The following is a 14,503-nucleotide window of genomic DNA, read 5'->3' as shown; positions in this document are numbered from 1 at the left end:
GGCCACCACGGGCCTGCCCCTGCCTGGTGCTCCCTACTAGACAGCGACACGGTGCTGTGCTGCTACGGGAGGTCACTCCTGGACCGCGGCCCCCGAGCAGCGACGGCCTGGCGTGGCCAAGCGGGCGGGATGTGCGCTCACGCTGGCTCTAGGCGCACGCTGGTAGCTGGCCGGGCGCTGGGAGGAACGGCGTCGGGCAAGCAGCAAGGCGAGCGCCGGTCAGCGGCTGCCCAAGATCTCGGAACACAAAAGAAAGTTCACTGAGAAGCCAAACTCCTGTTATGAGATCAAATGGGCCAAAAGCCTGTTTCTGCTGAGGGAGCCCGAGAGCAGAGGTGTCCGCGCTGAGGTGGGACACAGGGTGGGCCAGGACGTCGGCCCCAGGCAGGCAGACTGCAGGCCAACTCACCGGAACCTGACCACCTGGATTCGGCCAAGGAACAGGAACTAGGGGGTACGCCCCCCAACAGGTGCATGAGGGGAAAGAGAATACGGGGGCTGCCAGGGGCGTCCACCGGGGGTCTCCACGACCACAGCATGCGCTGTGCCCACCAATGCCGCAGGTCTCTAGACAGGCCTGGCAGGTCCCTGAGATGCGCTCAGCCCACCGGGGACCGACAGGAGCCCTGATCCTCGCCATTCCTTGGTCCCCGAAATAGCTCCACAGAAGTCACAAGATGAGTCGGCTACCCCGGCAGCACTGGTTCTGAGTCATCACCCTCTCTTTCTTGAACTTTCACTGGCTTTCAGACTTAACTCAATGTAATCCCAACTCACAATGCTAAACACTTTCTCTGAAGAGAAAATTAGGTTATGGGTTTTTCAAGAAAGGGAAAAAATAGTGCAAAAGCAATTACAGTAAACTCCTGCCCCACACTTAATACATCTTTATGACTAGAAATTTTGTTCTATTTTAAAATATGGAACTCTGAGTATTACATTTTGTTCAAACCCACTCCTGTCTCCCTCTCTGGGACACTAAGGAAGAAGGAGCATCAACCTCAGTGGCCTTGAGATCTCTGCTTGCTATAGGCCCCTCACCACGCCGAACCCCCCTTACTAATTTCTATAATGTTCTCCAATTCTTTAGCATTTTCCCCACTTAGTATCTCATTTATTCCTGCCAATAATCTTTTGAAATAGAAAGAGCAAGAGTTATCGTGAATCCTACTCTACAGCTGAACAGTCAAGGCCTTGAAAGGTTAGCCAAGTTGCCAGGAACACAAAGGAAACAAATCACAGAACCAAGACTCCACTTGAGGTCTTCTATCAAATCCCACAGCCTTCCCACAGTCAGCAGAGCTCCTCCGTCCTGATCATAAGGCTTTTTTTTTTTTTTCCTGATCATAAGGCTTTGAGGCAAACTGAGGGAAATTTAAAAGGTGCTCTTTTTCACACACACACACACACACACACACACACAAATTAATGATCATTCTACCTTAAAAATCTTCTTTCACAAAAAGTTGCCGTGATCCTACTCTAATCTCCTACCTGTATTTGAAACATATTAGATTTCTACCAAAATCTCGCTGATAGAAGTAAGAGTAATATTAATAACTTAGTAGTTAATGCCAGGGTATTAGTAATTAAGAGTAACTCGATTAAGAATAACGAAGTAATAATGAAACCCGTCTTCAGCTACTCTGGCGGACATGAACATTATTATCTGAATCACCGAAGAGTACGAGATCTACAGCCAGAGAGACCCTGGCTCCGTCTCCACACCACCACTCTGAAGGGTAGATCTTGGGCGAATCACAGCAAATTGGTTCCTTCTGAGGCTAGCGTGGTATTCTCCTCCCCGCCACGTCCATGCTACCAGGAATGCTATACACGCAAAAAGTAAGTGTCGCGGCCTGACTCACTCTCACACTCGTCCCAATGTCAAGCCGCAGGTGCCTCCTACTTTAATCTCCTCGGACTCTTAGAACCTTTGCGAGTATCTCTACTCACCTAAGACTCTTCTTGTTCTATCTGTTAGGGTACATGCCCCCGTTGCCTGAAGTGACCCTAACAAAATACTACAAGATGGGTGGTTTAAACAACAGAAATGTATTTCCTAACAGCTCTGGAAGCTGGAAGACTGAGACCAGGATGCCAGCACTATCAGATTCTGTTGAGGACCATCCTCCTGCTTGCGGAAGGCCCATGCTCTCACCGTGTCTGGCCCTGGCTGAGGGAAAGAGCCAGAGCACGCTTCCTGGTGTCCCCCAAGGGCACTAATCCCATCATGAAGGCCCCACCCTCATGATTTCATGTAACCTTAGTTTCCTTGTGAAGGCCCCATCCCCAAATACCATCATCTGGGGGGTCAGGGCTCCAATACATGGATTTCAGGAGGATACAATCTAGTCCATAGCAACCGGCTCCTCTATTCTTAGTACCCATGCTCTCTGACACAATTAGGAACCTATCCTGGGGCTCCGGGAGCCCTGGCGGCAGGTGCTCCACCCCAGGCCCCCAGGGAGTCAACATGGTCTTTCCCCCAGTGGAGGATATCCAGCTCTCATCGAGTCACTGTAAAATGAACACAACAAAACTGTTTTGTAGGGAGGCCGTAACAGTATTTGTGAAAACTCTAAGTTGTAAAGCCTACAATAGTATTACTTCCCTTTATTTTTATTACTGATCTAGAAATTAAAAATGGAAAACACTGATTTTCTGATTTAGCCTAATTAGGAAACAGAATAAAATGGTTCCCTTTAAAAACTGAGAATCTTCTCCATGGAGTAAGTATCCTCCACCTATCGGTAACATTCCTGAGGGAAGGCAATAAAAAATAATCCTACACGCAGGCATGTGTATTAAAAAAATAGTAATTGATTTGTGTGCTGGTCTTGGTTTGCTTTCCTAGTTTACACTGCACTTATCAAATAAACCCTGGGTGCAGAAAATCACACCTAAGCCGTGAGGTTATTTTGGGCGTCACATTGTCTCCAAGCACTGTGTTTCTCCAGTCCTACAGAAATGCAGGGGCCACTATCCCATAAGGGTGAACGGAGGCTCACTAGGATGAAGGCCACGAGTTATGAGTGAATAACATCGAGGGAACATTCAAGATACGTTTATCAGGACTTTGTGTTCTGACGTCAGTATATTGCTTTCATCCTCATCTTAGAAGCGCTGAACTGGTGTCTTTTCAACAGGTCACACTGATACTAACATGCTCCTTGTTTGGGGTAGATGAGTTTCCAAAATGGATTTACCAGCTGATGGGAAGGGAGGGACGGAGAGGAGGAAGTTGGTTACAGAAAACTTCAAGTCACGGGATGGAGCTAGCTGTCTTACGTACACGTTAATGTTTCCCAAAAGACGTCTTCAGCCACATCCTCTCTTCCAAGATTTAGACTTATAAATACAACTTCCTAATGGGCATCTCCACTGCCTCCTAAGATTTCTGTAAGTTCCATCCTCCATATCCTCTCCCCCCTCCCTTGTTTGCTTCCTTGGTGAGCAGCACCACCACCTATCTGGTATCCAGTTCATAAGATAACTTTCCCCTTGCTCCATTCATCCCAACTCCCACCCAAAAGGACTCTCACTTTTATTTCCTTTACTCTTTTTCCATTCCCAATGTCTTAGGTGCCTAAGTTAACATTTCTGTAGCACCCAATATTTTTGTTTGTTTTACGGTTTTCCTGCCATGTGAGCCCCATGAGAGAGGTGCCATGCTTATCTTGTCGAACACTGTATTCTAGAATGGAACCTGATCTTTAATAAAAGGTTTCCCTTAAAAAAAATTGAGTATAATATGTAATTGTGAAAAAATATTTGTGAATTAACTCTATGATACAGACATCATCAGAGGTACCAGTTTTTGCCACTTATATTCAGTGTTTTATAGTACTCTCATCTTCCTACTACTTGAAAGCAGCTAATCTGGAGAAATAAGAATTTCATTGGGAGTAAAAACCAATTTGAGAGTGTGAGGCACTTGAGACAGGTGAAACAGGTGTACCAGACACAGGTCACTCAGAACAGAAAAAAGGAAGACTAAGAGGTGAGACTGGGTTGCTTAGAGGGACACACTAACCTGTGCCCACGAATCCACAGACTAGCTACGATCAAAACTAATTACATAAAGAAAGAAGCTGAGATCCTGGGCTCTGGAGTCTGAGTGGTTGGGTAGGGATCCCCCCTCTGCTGTTTACCGGCTGTGTCACCACGGGCAACCGGTCACCTCTGAGCCCTTCTCTCCAAGGCAGACCCTGAATGCCACCCTCAGGGGGACGCTACAAGTGCTGACTGAGGACCTGCAGCGAACGCGTGCAGCACACGCCCTTATGCGGCTCTTTCCCATAAGAAGCCCTCAAGTGACAGCACACCAGCCACTGCTATTTTCTATACCTTTCTGTAATTGTACTTTTGGTTAAGGTTGGAGATTACTAATTTTTGATTTTTAATTTTCAATTTTTTATTTTCTGTCTATCCCCTAGATTGTATGGCTATTCTGAAATTTTCAAGTTGCTAAAACAAACAAACACAAAAAGCAACCAAACAACGCACGAACTCTTGGTTTGGACGGTGGAAGGCACTCAGTCGACGAAGGTAGCGTGTGAACTGCTGGCTGATGACTCAGGAAGAAAACAGCTCAAAACTTCTCTGTAACTCGGAGAATGAGTACAGTGGACCCCTTCAAAAGCAGAGCAAGGTAAGTAATGACGACAGATCCATCACCCACGTAGGCAATTCTTTAAAAAATCAATAGAAGCAGAAATCTACTCGGGTCACCCCTTGCTCAAACTGTGCGACGACTCCCGCTTTTCTCAGGCAGGTAACGTGCTGGGTCTTCCGGGGCCCCCGGGGCCCTGCAGCACCGCGCACACCTTGCTGACCTGTTGAGTCTCGCCCCTGCCCAGGCCGTTCGTACTTGTGGTCTCCTCTGGGCCCCAGGTCTCACTGGGCAGCTCCTACTCAGGACTGCTTGGCTGTCCCTTCCGCAGAGGCACCTCCCAGCCCACCGGGCTGGAGCAGTCACATCCTGCTCACGCTGAATTCGCTGCCTGCACTGTTTTGCCATATGTCACTTACCATCACTGGAAAAAACATGGTCTCTTTACAGCTTATTGTCCACCCCAGCACTATGGTGGTCCCGTGAGGAGCTACCCACCTGATATAGCCCAGGGTCTAGAAAAGTGCCCATTCTCCAGTGGGTACTTAGTAACTATTGCTGAGGGAGTCAATTAATAAGGGCAGTAATAAAACTAGCTATTGCTTAGAGTTGAGCACTTATTATTGCTAACCATTATCTCACTGCACCTTAGTAACCATGCGACGAAGCCCAATTATTGACCCTCTTTTGTAAATGAGGAACCTAAAAGGCTTAACAAAGCTACCTGCTGACTCATCTAAGGTCAGACATACAGTAAGTGTGGGATTTGAACCTAGATCAGATATGCACACACGTACACGCGTACACACACACACACACACACACACACACACATGTGCGCGCATGCTCCTCACAGGTAGACTGGCAAAAAGAAGAATAAAAGGAAGCAGGATAGCTCCCAGCCTACCCGACAATTTTTCCACCAAGGCTTAAGAAGATGAGTGAGATCAAGGCCAAACCAATTTGCTCCAACTCTTTCTCATTCTAAAGGGAAGGAAGTGTCTGGCCCACAGGCCACAGACACAGCCAAGGACAGATGCCAACAATCCATCCCTGAGCACTCCCCACGGGACCCGACACACAGGGGCAAGGTTCAAGGCCCCGAACCTAGGCAAACGGAACACTTGGTCTTTTTGATGATGTCTGAGCTTCAATCCATGAATTATCTTTTCCAGGAAAAGTTTAGTAAGTTGCTGTTTGCTTATAGATTACTATTCAGAGATGCTGTTGTTTAGTAGAGAAAAGGTAAAGAAAAGATGCTAAATACATCAGAAATCAGAACGGAGCGGTACTCTTTGGAAAGGCTCTGGGGAGGTATGCTATGGAGCAAACCTCTAAGAAAGTCTCTCTGCTTTGCCGCTCTCCAAAGTATCCTACCCGATTATGGAATTGCAGTCTGCCAAATATTTCCATGGATATGTAGAAATATAATTAGCCAGATTACTTAGGTTTTTGACTTGGACAAAAAAAGGCAGTAAATTGACAATGCATGATTCAAGATAATTAAACAGCTGGTACAAAATGCCCATACTTAGACTCACTGCGTGGAATAAACTTTATGATCTTTGGGCTTATGATCACTTGGCTTTTGGTACATTGATTTCTTTTTTACATGTAAAGGAATATGATTATTATATTTCTAGTAATAATATAATTACTATATTTCTTTATATTTAATGTTGGGCACTTTGGTATGAATTCCCAATAAGATATTATAAATTTGCACCCGATCTGATTTTGAGGAAACCAGAGACCATGAATGCAAAGTAGCTTTTCAGTCATTTATGCTATTTAGGGGATAATACAGGGGCAATGTACCTATCAAGGTTACAAATTCTCAATGTTTGATATATCTGGATACAATATATCTCTAAAATATATTCAGACACACACACACTTCTTCTACATGAGGATAATTACATTAGTCACTACAAGTAGACAAGCTTTCAGCTATTTTCCAAGAGAAAATCCCCCCCAAAAATTCTGCAGAGAATACATATATCCAGCACCGAGAATGGAAAATTATGAATACTTTTCCATATTTCCTTAAAGAAATAAAATGCTAGAGATAAAGGGGGGGGGGTTCTCCTTGCCCTCTTTGTCCCACATCCCAGTCCCTTCCTTCCTACATCCCATCCAGAGAACGAGGGCTCATGGGAATTTGGAATGTTTTCCTCTCCAAATGTAAACATCTTTCTGTATCTATAAATGAAACCATAAAAATGTCATAATTTAAAATTCACCATTAAAATGTGCATAAATGTACCAAAGTATGTCTCATTCTGAAACTTTCTTATCCATTCAACATTTTTGAGAGCTTCCCACGCTGACATGTTGGTCGAGGCCATTCCTTTTCACTTCTGTGTAATCTCCTATCTTGTGACTGTATCAAACATACTCCTTCTCCAACTGACGGATATGTAGACCATCCCCCCATCCATGTAGAAAGCTGCATAAGCAAGTAAGCATCCACGTGCATGTCTTTCTGCAGGTGTGTGGGCTTTTCAGAGAGCTGTATACCTGACAGTGCGTTCTTCACGCATGGGGAACGTCTACCTCGAGCACACCGGCTCCAAGTGCCTTCTAGGTAACCACCCTGTGGGAGCTGACCTCCCTCCTGCAGGTGCACACCTGGCCTCCTGCAGCTCAGCCTGTGAGACGGCGTAGGGGACCACCTGCCACCACAAGTCACAGCTCCACGGACGCAGTCCTGTTCTCTCTGAATCATCAAGTGTCTCAGCCAACTCAGCCCCAAAGGTAAAACAGAACCAAATATGCCACCAATAAGTAAAAGCCCTGGATTCACTGATACTACCTTGCAATGTGGCCCTTTGTTCTGAACTATGAGTGGCTCAATTACCTGTAAGGCTGTTAACAAGTCGGCCGGCCGGAAGCTGTAAGATGGTAACATATATCTTTACAGAGTTGTTCTTTTCAAGGGACTATATAAAAGCCAAAATACTCCCTTTCAACTCTTGATCATAAAGTCTTCTACTTCTGAGATTCTACAGCTTACAGTTTTTTAATAATGAACATCTATACTTGCTTGAAATAGCTCTAAAAGGCTTTTCCCATAAAAATGGGTATTGGTGTTTTTGAAGGTAAAGTAGGAAAAGGAATAGAATTTTAATTTATCACATATAAATAATGACAGCTATGATTATAACCATTCTGTATGCCAGCTACTTACAGTTCTGAAAAATGGCACTGAGGGATATATAAATTATGAGGTCATCCTAAAATGGGGGGAGAAAAACTCAATTTGACCAAGATGTTTTATTTTTTTTTAAGATTTTATTTACTTATCCTGAGAGACAGAGAGAGAGAGAGAGAGGCAGAGACACAGGCAGAGGGAGAAGCAGGTTCCACGCAGGGAGCCTGACGTGGAACTCGATCCCAGGACTCCGGGATTATGGCCTGAGCCAAAGGCAGACGCTCAACCGCTGAGCCACTCAGGTGTCCCAAGACCAAGATGTTTTAGAGAAGAATGTTAGATTTGAAAATCACACACATTTTTACTTTGCAGCCTTAATGATCTTGACGCTCACGACATCGTATTAAGTCCCTGGTTTCGATCATGATCAATGGCTCCTGCAGTTACAAGCAGCATAATAGGTCTGAAGATGCACAAAGCAGTAATCATTTTATCAATCAACTCCTAACATACGCCATTCACTGTGCCAAGCAGTTGCCCTATCTTACCTTGTTAGTCTCTATCAAGAAACCTCAAAAACAGAGCGGAAGGCACTAGCAGGACCCTGTTCACAGAGGACGGACCAGAGAGGCCACACCTCTGCAGCCTTCAGGGCCATACAGGCCAGTGGCCAAGCCAGGCCTCGCAGCAGCCCCGGGCCGCCCTGGCGGGTCAGGACCCCGGAGCCCCCCTGGAGAGCACCGGCCCCTCCTCGGCTTCGCTTCCTCCCCCATGTGCCCCCTCTAGGTCTGTCTCCCCCGCTTCGGCCACAGTTTGGGGCTCAGGGACTCATCGCCTCCCAAAGCAAGACGCGGAAAGGTGACAGCAGAAGCCCCGCCACACGTCCCGCCACACGTCCCCCCCACGAAACATTCTTAGTCCTGAAAGTAATTACTTTAAGCAACAAAGTGCGGACCACCAGTCATATAGGAAACGCGGAGCAAACTCCTGGGGACCACGGAACCATGCTCCTCATCAGCGCGTTTCTCTTCTTGGACCACAAAGTGTCCTTGTTGCTCCTTCCCGAGGTCAGTCTGGCCCCAAATCCCCGCCTGTCATGGTCTCCAGCTGCTAGACATCTAGATGCCCCAATTTCAAACTAAATAAACCCAATACTGAATTCACATCATGTCCCCCTCTCCCACATCCCTAGCACCCTCCTGAACTCCCTATTGCTTTGAGGGGAACCACCGCACCCAGCTGGAAACACGGGGATCCCTAGCTCATTGCCCATATCCAAACCATCCTCAGCTTCACTTCCGGATCCATCCCTTCCCTCAACTGCTGTTGGTGCTGCTGTAGCTCAGGCCTGTATCACCTCCCCCGGGGTCACCCTCCCATCACCTCCCCCTGGATCACCCACCCCCCATCATCTCCCCCGAATCACCACCCCCTGGATCACCCCCCCCCCATCACCACCCTCCCCCTGGAACACTGCCCCCCCCCGCCATCACCACCTCTCCCTGGATCACCACACCCCCTATCACCTTTCCCTGGATCACCTCCCCCCATCACCTCTCCCCGGGTCACGCCCCCATCACCTCTCCCCAGTATCACCGCCCCCCCCATCTGCCACTCCTGGTATCACCTCTCCCCAGATCACGACTCCCTTGGACTATTTTCGGAACCTCCTGAGGGGGTTTTCCTGCGTCGGAGTCACCCACTGCGTTGCCCTCCCTGCTGGGACCGTGCGAAGGCTCCCTCCTGCCTCCAGGATGAAGTTCATGTTCCGAATGCCAGCAGCCACCTGCCTTCAGTCCACCAGGCCCCGTAGTGCTGGTCCCTGTAGCCCCATAACCTGGCGTTCTCTAAGCCTAAATAACCGGCCCCCTAAACTGAACAGATGTGCCGGCTGCTGAGCTCTATTTATTTGTTTTCAGGGAGAGAGCGCACTGGTGCAGGGGACAGGGAGCAGCAGAGGGAGAGGCACAGACTGAGCTTATTGTTAATGCTGGCTCCATTAGAGAATCTATTACAGAATTTCAAGAAACCTATCAAGAAACCTCAAAAACAGAGCGGAAGGCACTAGCAGGACCCTGTTCGCAGAGGACGGACAATTCTTTTATTATGAAAATTCTTTTATTATGGCAAAAGTCATTTTTTAAAAAGACTTTATTTATGTATTCTTGAGAGACACAGAGAGAGAGGCGGAGACACAGGCAGAGGGAGAAGAGGCTCCCAGTGGGGAGCCCGATGAGGGACTCCATCCCGGGACCCCAGGGTCACGGCCTTAGCCGAAGGCAGATGCTCCACCACTGAGCCCCCGGGCGTCCCTGTAAAAGTCATTTTTTAAAAAAAACTACTACTCCTTGGGGCCGGGTGGCTCAGCCACTTAGGCAGCTCAGGGCTGTTTTGGGCTTGGGGCTGCACGAGGGCCCCACGTGGGCCGAGCTGGGCGCGAAGCCTGCTCAGGGCTCCTGTCTCCCCTGCACCCGGCCCTGAGGGTGATACTAGGAGAGGGGACCTGCCTCAGCTCCCCAGGGTTTCTGCACTTTGATCAAGCCCTCCGTGGGGGGCTGGGGCCACACAGACAGCCCCTGCGCCCAGCACCCCGCCCGACCAAGGTGCCAGCAAGGTGTTGAGGTGGGAGGGCCCCCCCCCCCCAAGGCACCAGGGCCACAGGCCCCTCCCGGGGACACCTGGACAGCGAGCTACGGGGAGGGCGGAAAAGGCCGGTCTCCCCGGGCAGCTGGTGGTGGCTCCACAGGCAGGAGGCCCACAGGCCGAGCGCTGCCCGAGAGCCCGGCCTTGTGGACGCGGCTGCTGCGAGGCCGAGCAGGAGCAGCAGGACCAGGAGAGTGAACAAGGTTTCTGGAAGGTTTCTGGAAGGCCTGCTGGGCAGGCTCCAATACCCCTTCCCCCTGAGGCCCTCCCGGGCCACCCCGCAGCAGAGTGAGTTTGTTCCTTCCTTCTATTTTCAAAAAAGATTTCATTTACTTATTCACGAGACACACAGACAGAGACACAGAGAGGCTGAGACCCAGGCGGAGGGAGAGGCAGGCTCCCTGCGGGGACCCCGGGGTCACGGCCTGGGTGCAGGGCAGGCGCTCACCCCGGGGCCCGGCGCGCTCCACGCTCCTTCCTTCTACGGTGCTGACTGCTGCTCCTCCAGTGCAATCGGCAGGTCCCACCCCCACCCCTGCGTCCTCCGCTGCAGCCCGTGTCTTGTTCCCCATTCTCGGCCTTCCCTCACCCGGAAAACCTATTTTCCTCCCCTTGCTGCCCAGCATCACGCATTCCCCCCTGTCGCGAGCCGACCTCTAGCTCTCGGTGACCCCCCAGCCAGCCCTCCAGGGGAACCCGCGGCGCACAGCGCTCCTCTCACCCTGCCGGCAGCACCCGCCTGGCAAAGCTGGCCCTGAGTGCAAGAAGCTTAGGGCAGAGTCAAAGTCGATGGAGTTGATTTTTGTGTCCCTTAAAATATAAATAAATTTCAAGTGACATACGTGATGGCCTAATATTGGACAGTAATGATTTACAAATTTATAAATGATTAATTTTGATCACAACCCACCTCACGGCTGTTAAAACATCCAGCAGGATAAACATACCCTTAAGATACATTTACATTTCTACTTAAAGAAGTCTAGTCATCAGAATCTCTGGATGGCTCAGTGGTTAAGCGCCACCTTCAACCCAGAGCGTGATCCTAGAGACCCAGAATCAAATCCCATGTCAGGCTCCCTGCATGGAGCCTGCTTCCCCCTCTGCCTGTGTCTCTGCCTCTCTCTCTCGAATAAATAAATAAAATTTTTAAAATAAAAAAAAGTCTAGTCATCATCATCATCATTAGCCTAGAAATATATTTGCTGTAAATTCTGAAGTCTTGCAATTTCACATCAAAAGAAATTTTTTTTAGTGGAAATATTAAGCATTATCCAGTTGCCTAAGAAAGCTACTTTCTAGAGATGGACAAAATCCAAGATCAAAACCAAAGATCATTTACTCTGTGTGTGTGTGTGTGTGTGTGTGTGTGTGATTAGACTTATAGTTCATTCCCTGAAAAACGGGGCATCAACTGTGTAACTATTAAAATACTAAGTACTTGGGGCCCCTGGGTGGCTCAGGGGTTTAGCACTGCCTTCAGCCCAGGGCATGACCCCGGGGCCCTGGGATCGAGTCCCACGTCGGGCTTCCTGCATGGAGCCTGCTTCTCCCTCTGCCTGTGTCTCTGCCTCTCTCTGTGTGTGTCTCATGAATAAATAAAGAAAACCTTAAAAAAAAAAAAAAAAGAAAATAATAAATAAAATCTTAAAAATAAATAAAAAATAAAATACTAAGTACTTCAAAATTGGACATGCTATTTAAAAAAACTTTTCTGGTATAAATTTTTCTCCATTATGAATTTATATTTAAAAAGTTATGGAAAATCCACTTCTGACTACATTAGGATATTTACAATCTTTATGGTAGTGCTGACTCCTGAAAACAAACTCCCAGTAACACAGTCACAGAATATCAAAAAAACATGGACGTGAACATAAGAGCCAGACAGATCCCTCCTTACGATCCTATAAGAAAAACATAAAAGACTATCACATGGAAAGAGAATTTCTCTTTGTGAGCTATTTAATGTATGATGGACATCCAATGAGAGGTTCGGGATGCCATCAGTGCACTCAGACCCCCAAATCTCAACCACCACCACCTGACCGGGCTCCCCAAAATCTCACCAAAAGAAATATACCTGTTCTGCTTGAATAGTGGGCATCATCACACACCAGCTCTTAGAATCTTTTAAAAGTAGTTAAGATAATACATTTAATGGACAGAATTAAAATCCAAAAGAGATAAATGGCCACAAACCAATGGAATCCCAGTAGACTCCTGGGACAGCAATGTGACCACAAGAGTCTTTTTCTTCCATCACATCATTAAATAAGGAAAGGAAGACGTTTTCTGTACATAAAACTGGAAAGTTAAGGTGAGCTGTAGGGTTTTTAAGATTTTATTTATTTGAGAGAGACAGAGAGCGACCAGCGAGCGAGCAGCGAGCGAGGGAGCGCCTGGGGGGGAGGGGGAAGGGCAGAGGGAGAAGCAGACCCCTGCTGAGCAGGGAGCCCAAAGCAGGTGTGGGGGCTGGAGAGCAGGACCTGAGATCATGACCAGAGCCCACGGCAGACGCCCAGCCAACGGACCCACCCGGTGCCCTGAGCTGTAGGTTTTTAAGTACTGAGTAGGTAACTACTAATGCTCAAGGGGAAGAAAACAAGCGTACGCTTCATGTATTTGCCAAAATCAGTAGTAAAACTGCTAGGATTTTTCATGAAAATATGTACCTCAGACAAAAGGCAAAGACAGAATAGAAACTTCTTTTCTTAGCATGTGAGAAGAGCCTAACAATTTCTTTGAAAATAGAACGCATGCTTCGGGGCCCTGGGGGGCTCAGCGGTTTAGGCGTGACCCCAGGGTCCCGGGATCGAGTCCCGCATCGGGCTCCCTGCGTTGAGCCTGCTTCTCTCTCTGCCTGTGTCTCCGCCTCTCCCTCTGTGTCTCTCATGAATAAATAAATAAAATCTTTAAAAAACAAAAGAAAGTAGAACGCATGCTCAGCCTCTGTACAGAGTCAACATTCCATTAACGCCAGTGACTGACTAAGGCAGGACACCTAGAACTCGGCTCGCTTAGAGGCCCTAACTGCCTTTCTGGGAATAAGTGACTGAATTCAAAGATGCTTGGTTGAGGGCAGAAGGCACGCATACACTCCAGCTGAAGAGAAGTGTCTAAATGCAGCCCGTCGACCCTCAACGCCAGAGAATGCAAACTTGACCCGAACAAAGTGACAGGACATCCCAAGTCCTGGATATCACAAGACACTTTTCAAACTGGTCCCACTGAATGTGCCTCGGGGACCTTGTGGGTCTGGGAACCATGCACACAATGCTTGACTTTGTTTAGTGACAACAAAGGGGTCACAGATTTGAGAAACCAAAGCAGCAGGACACAGCCTCCCAAAGCAAAACCAACCAAACAAGACAAAATATTAATATTCGTTTGGAGGACAGAGTGATTCTAGGTTGAGCTTCAAAATTAAATCAAATTATTCACGTTACTAGTTAATTAAAATCTTCAGTTATTAAGGAAAAGGAAAGGAAAAAAGGATCGCTGTCTCTTAAATCTTGTCAGTGTCTATCTCTCCTTCTGACTTTCTCAGAGATTCAACGAGTACCACACACAGATGTGCACGGCTGCTTCCTTTCAGCTTCAGCAAGTTCACAGTTTAGGGAGGGGTACGCCACACGTGTCTCTGAGGTCAAAGCGCTGATGTGCAGCTGCCTCTACATTTTAGAGGCAATGATGGGGCAGGAAGCAGTATAAAAAGCAAGGACAGGGCAGCCCGGGGGGGTCAGCGGTTGAGCGTCTGTCTTCAGCCCAGGCCATGACCCCGGGGCCCTGGGATCGAGTCCCACATCAGGTTCCCCGCAGGGAGCCTACTTCTCCCTCTGCCTGGGTCTCTGCCTCTCTGTGTCTCTCATGAATAAATAAATAAAATCTTAAAAAACACATCATGTACGAATCTCCTCCACGTGGTATCACAGATTAGCCATTACGGGGGGGGGGGGTGTCACAGCTTCATTAAAAAGAACGGGCACCTCCACGGACCATATACTCACGCTCCTCTTATATCAACAAGTGGCTGAGAATAACCGAAGGCTGAAAGACCCTAATCCACTTTCTGCACCTAGACTCTACTC

The 14,503-nt window shown here is 47.9% G+C and overlaps 1 protein-coding gene and 1 long non-coding RNA gene across 23 annotated transcripts in view; one reads left to right on the top strand and one right to left on the bottom strand.

Moving 5' to 3' along the window:
* The window catches only part of LOC111090013, a 45,471-nt gene that overhangs the window by 4,547 nt on the left and 26,421 nt on the right, over nt 1-14,503 (top strand). For 3 of the 7 annotated variants that reach the window (XR_005385069.1, XR_005385075.1, XR_005385072.1), the window contains 2 exons: nt 4,440-4,654; nt 7,107-7,372. This is a non-coding gene — a long non-coding RNA (uncharacterized LOC111090013). Of the gene's footprint in view, nt 1-185; nt 471-1,641; nt 1,846-4,439; nt 4,655-7,106; nt 7,373-14,503 lie in introns of those variants that run through there. The other 4 variants (XR_005385070.1, XR_005385071.1, XR_005385074.1 and 1 more) reach the window with 3 other exon arrangements.
* Nucleotides 1-14,503, bottom strand: part of MFSD6 (major facilitator superfamily domain containing 6) — a 69,259-nt gene that overhangs the window by 31,623 nt on the left and 23,133 nt on the right. The window contains exons 1-2 of one of the 16 annotated variants that reach the window (XM_038585170.1): nt 9,397-9,519; nt 8,704-8,887 (exon numbers count right to left, since the gene is read on the bottom strand). The exons of 12 other annotated variants lie outside the window; for them this stretch is intronic. Coding sequence is in view for 1 of the 4 variants with exons in the window: in XM_038585167.1 (XP_038441095.1) it covers nt 9,437-9,534 (98 nt within the window). In the remaining 3 variants the exon portion in view is untranslated. Of the gene's footprint in view, nt 1-8,703; nt 8,888-9,396; nt 9,662-14,503 lie in introns of those variants that run through there. 3 more of the 16 variants (XM_038585171.1, XM_038585167.1, XM_038585169.1) reach the window with 3 other exon arrangements.

Source organism: Canis lupus, chromosome 37 (assembly GCF_011100685.1).
Source record: "Canis lupus familiaris isolate Mischka breed German Shepherd chromosome 37, alternate assembly UU_Cfam_GSD_1.0, whole genome shotgun sequence".
Lineage (NCBI taxonomy): Eukaryota > Metazoa > Chordata > Mammalia > Carnivora > Canidae > Canis > Canis lupus.
Note: the sequence above shows the minus strand (reverse complement) of the source record. Positions and strands in the feature narration are given on the sequence as shown.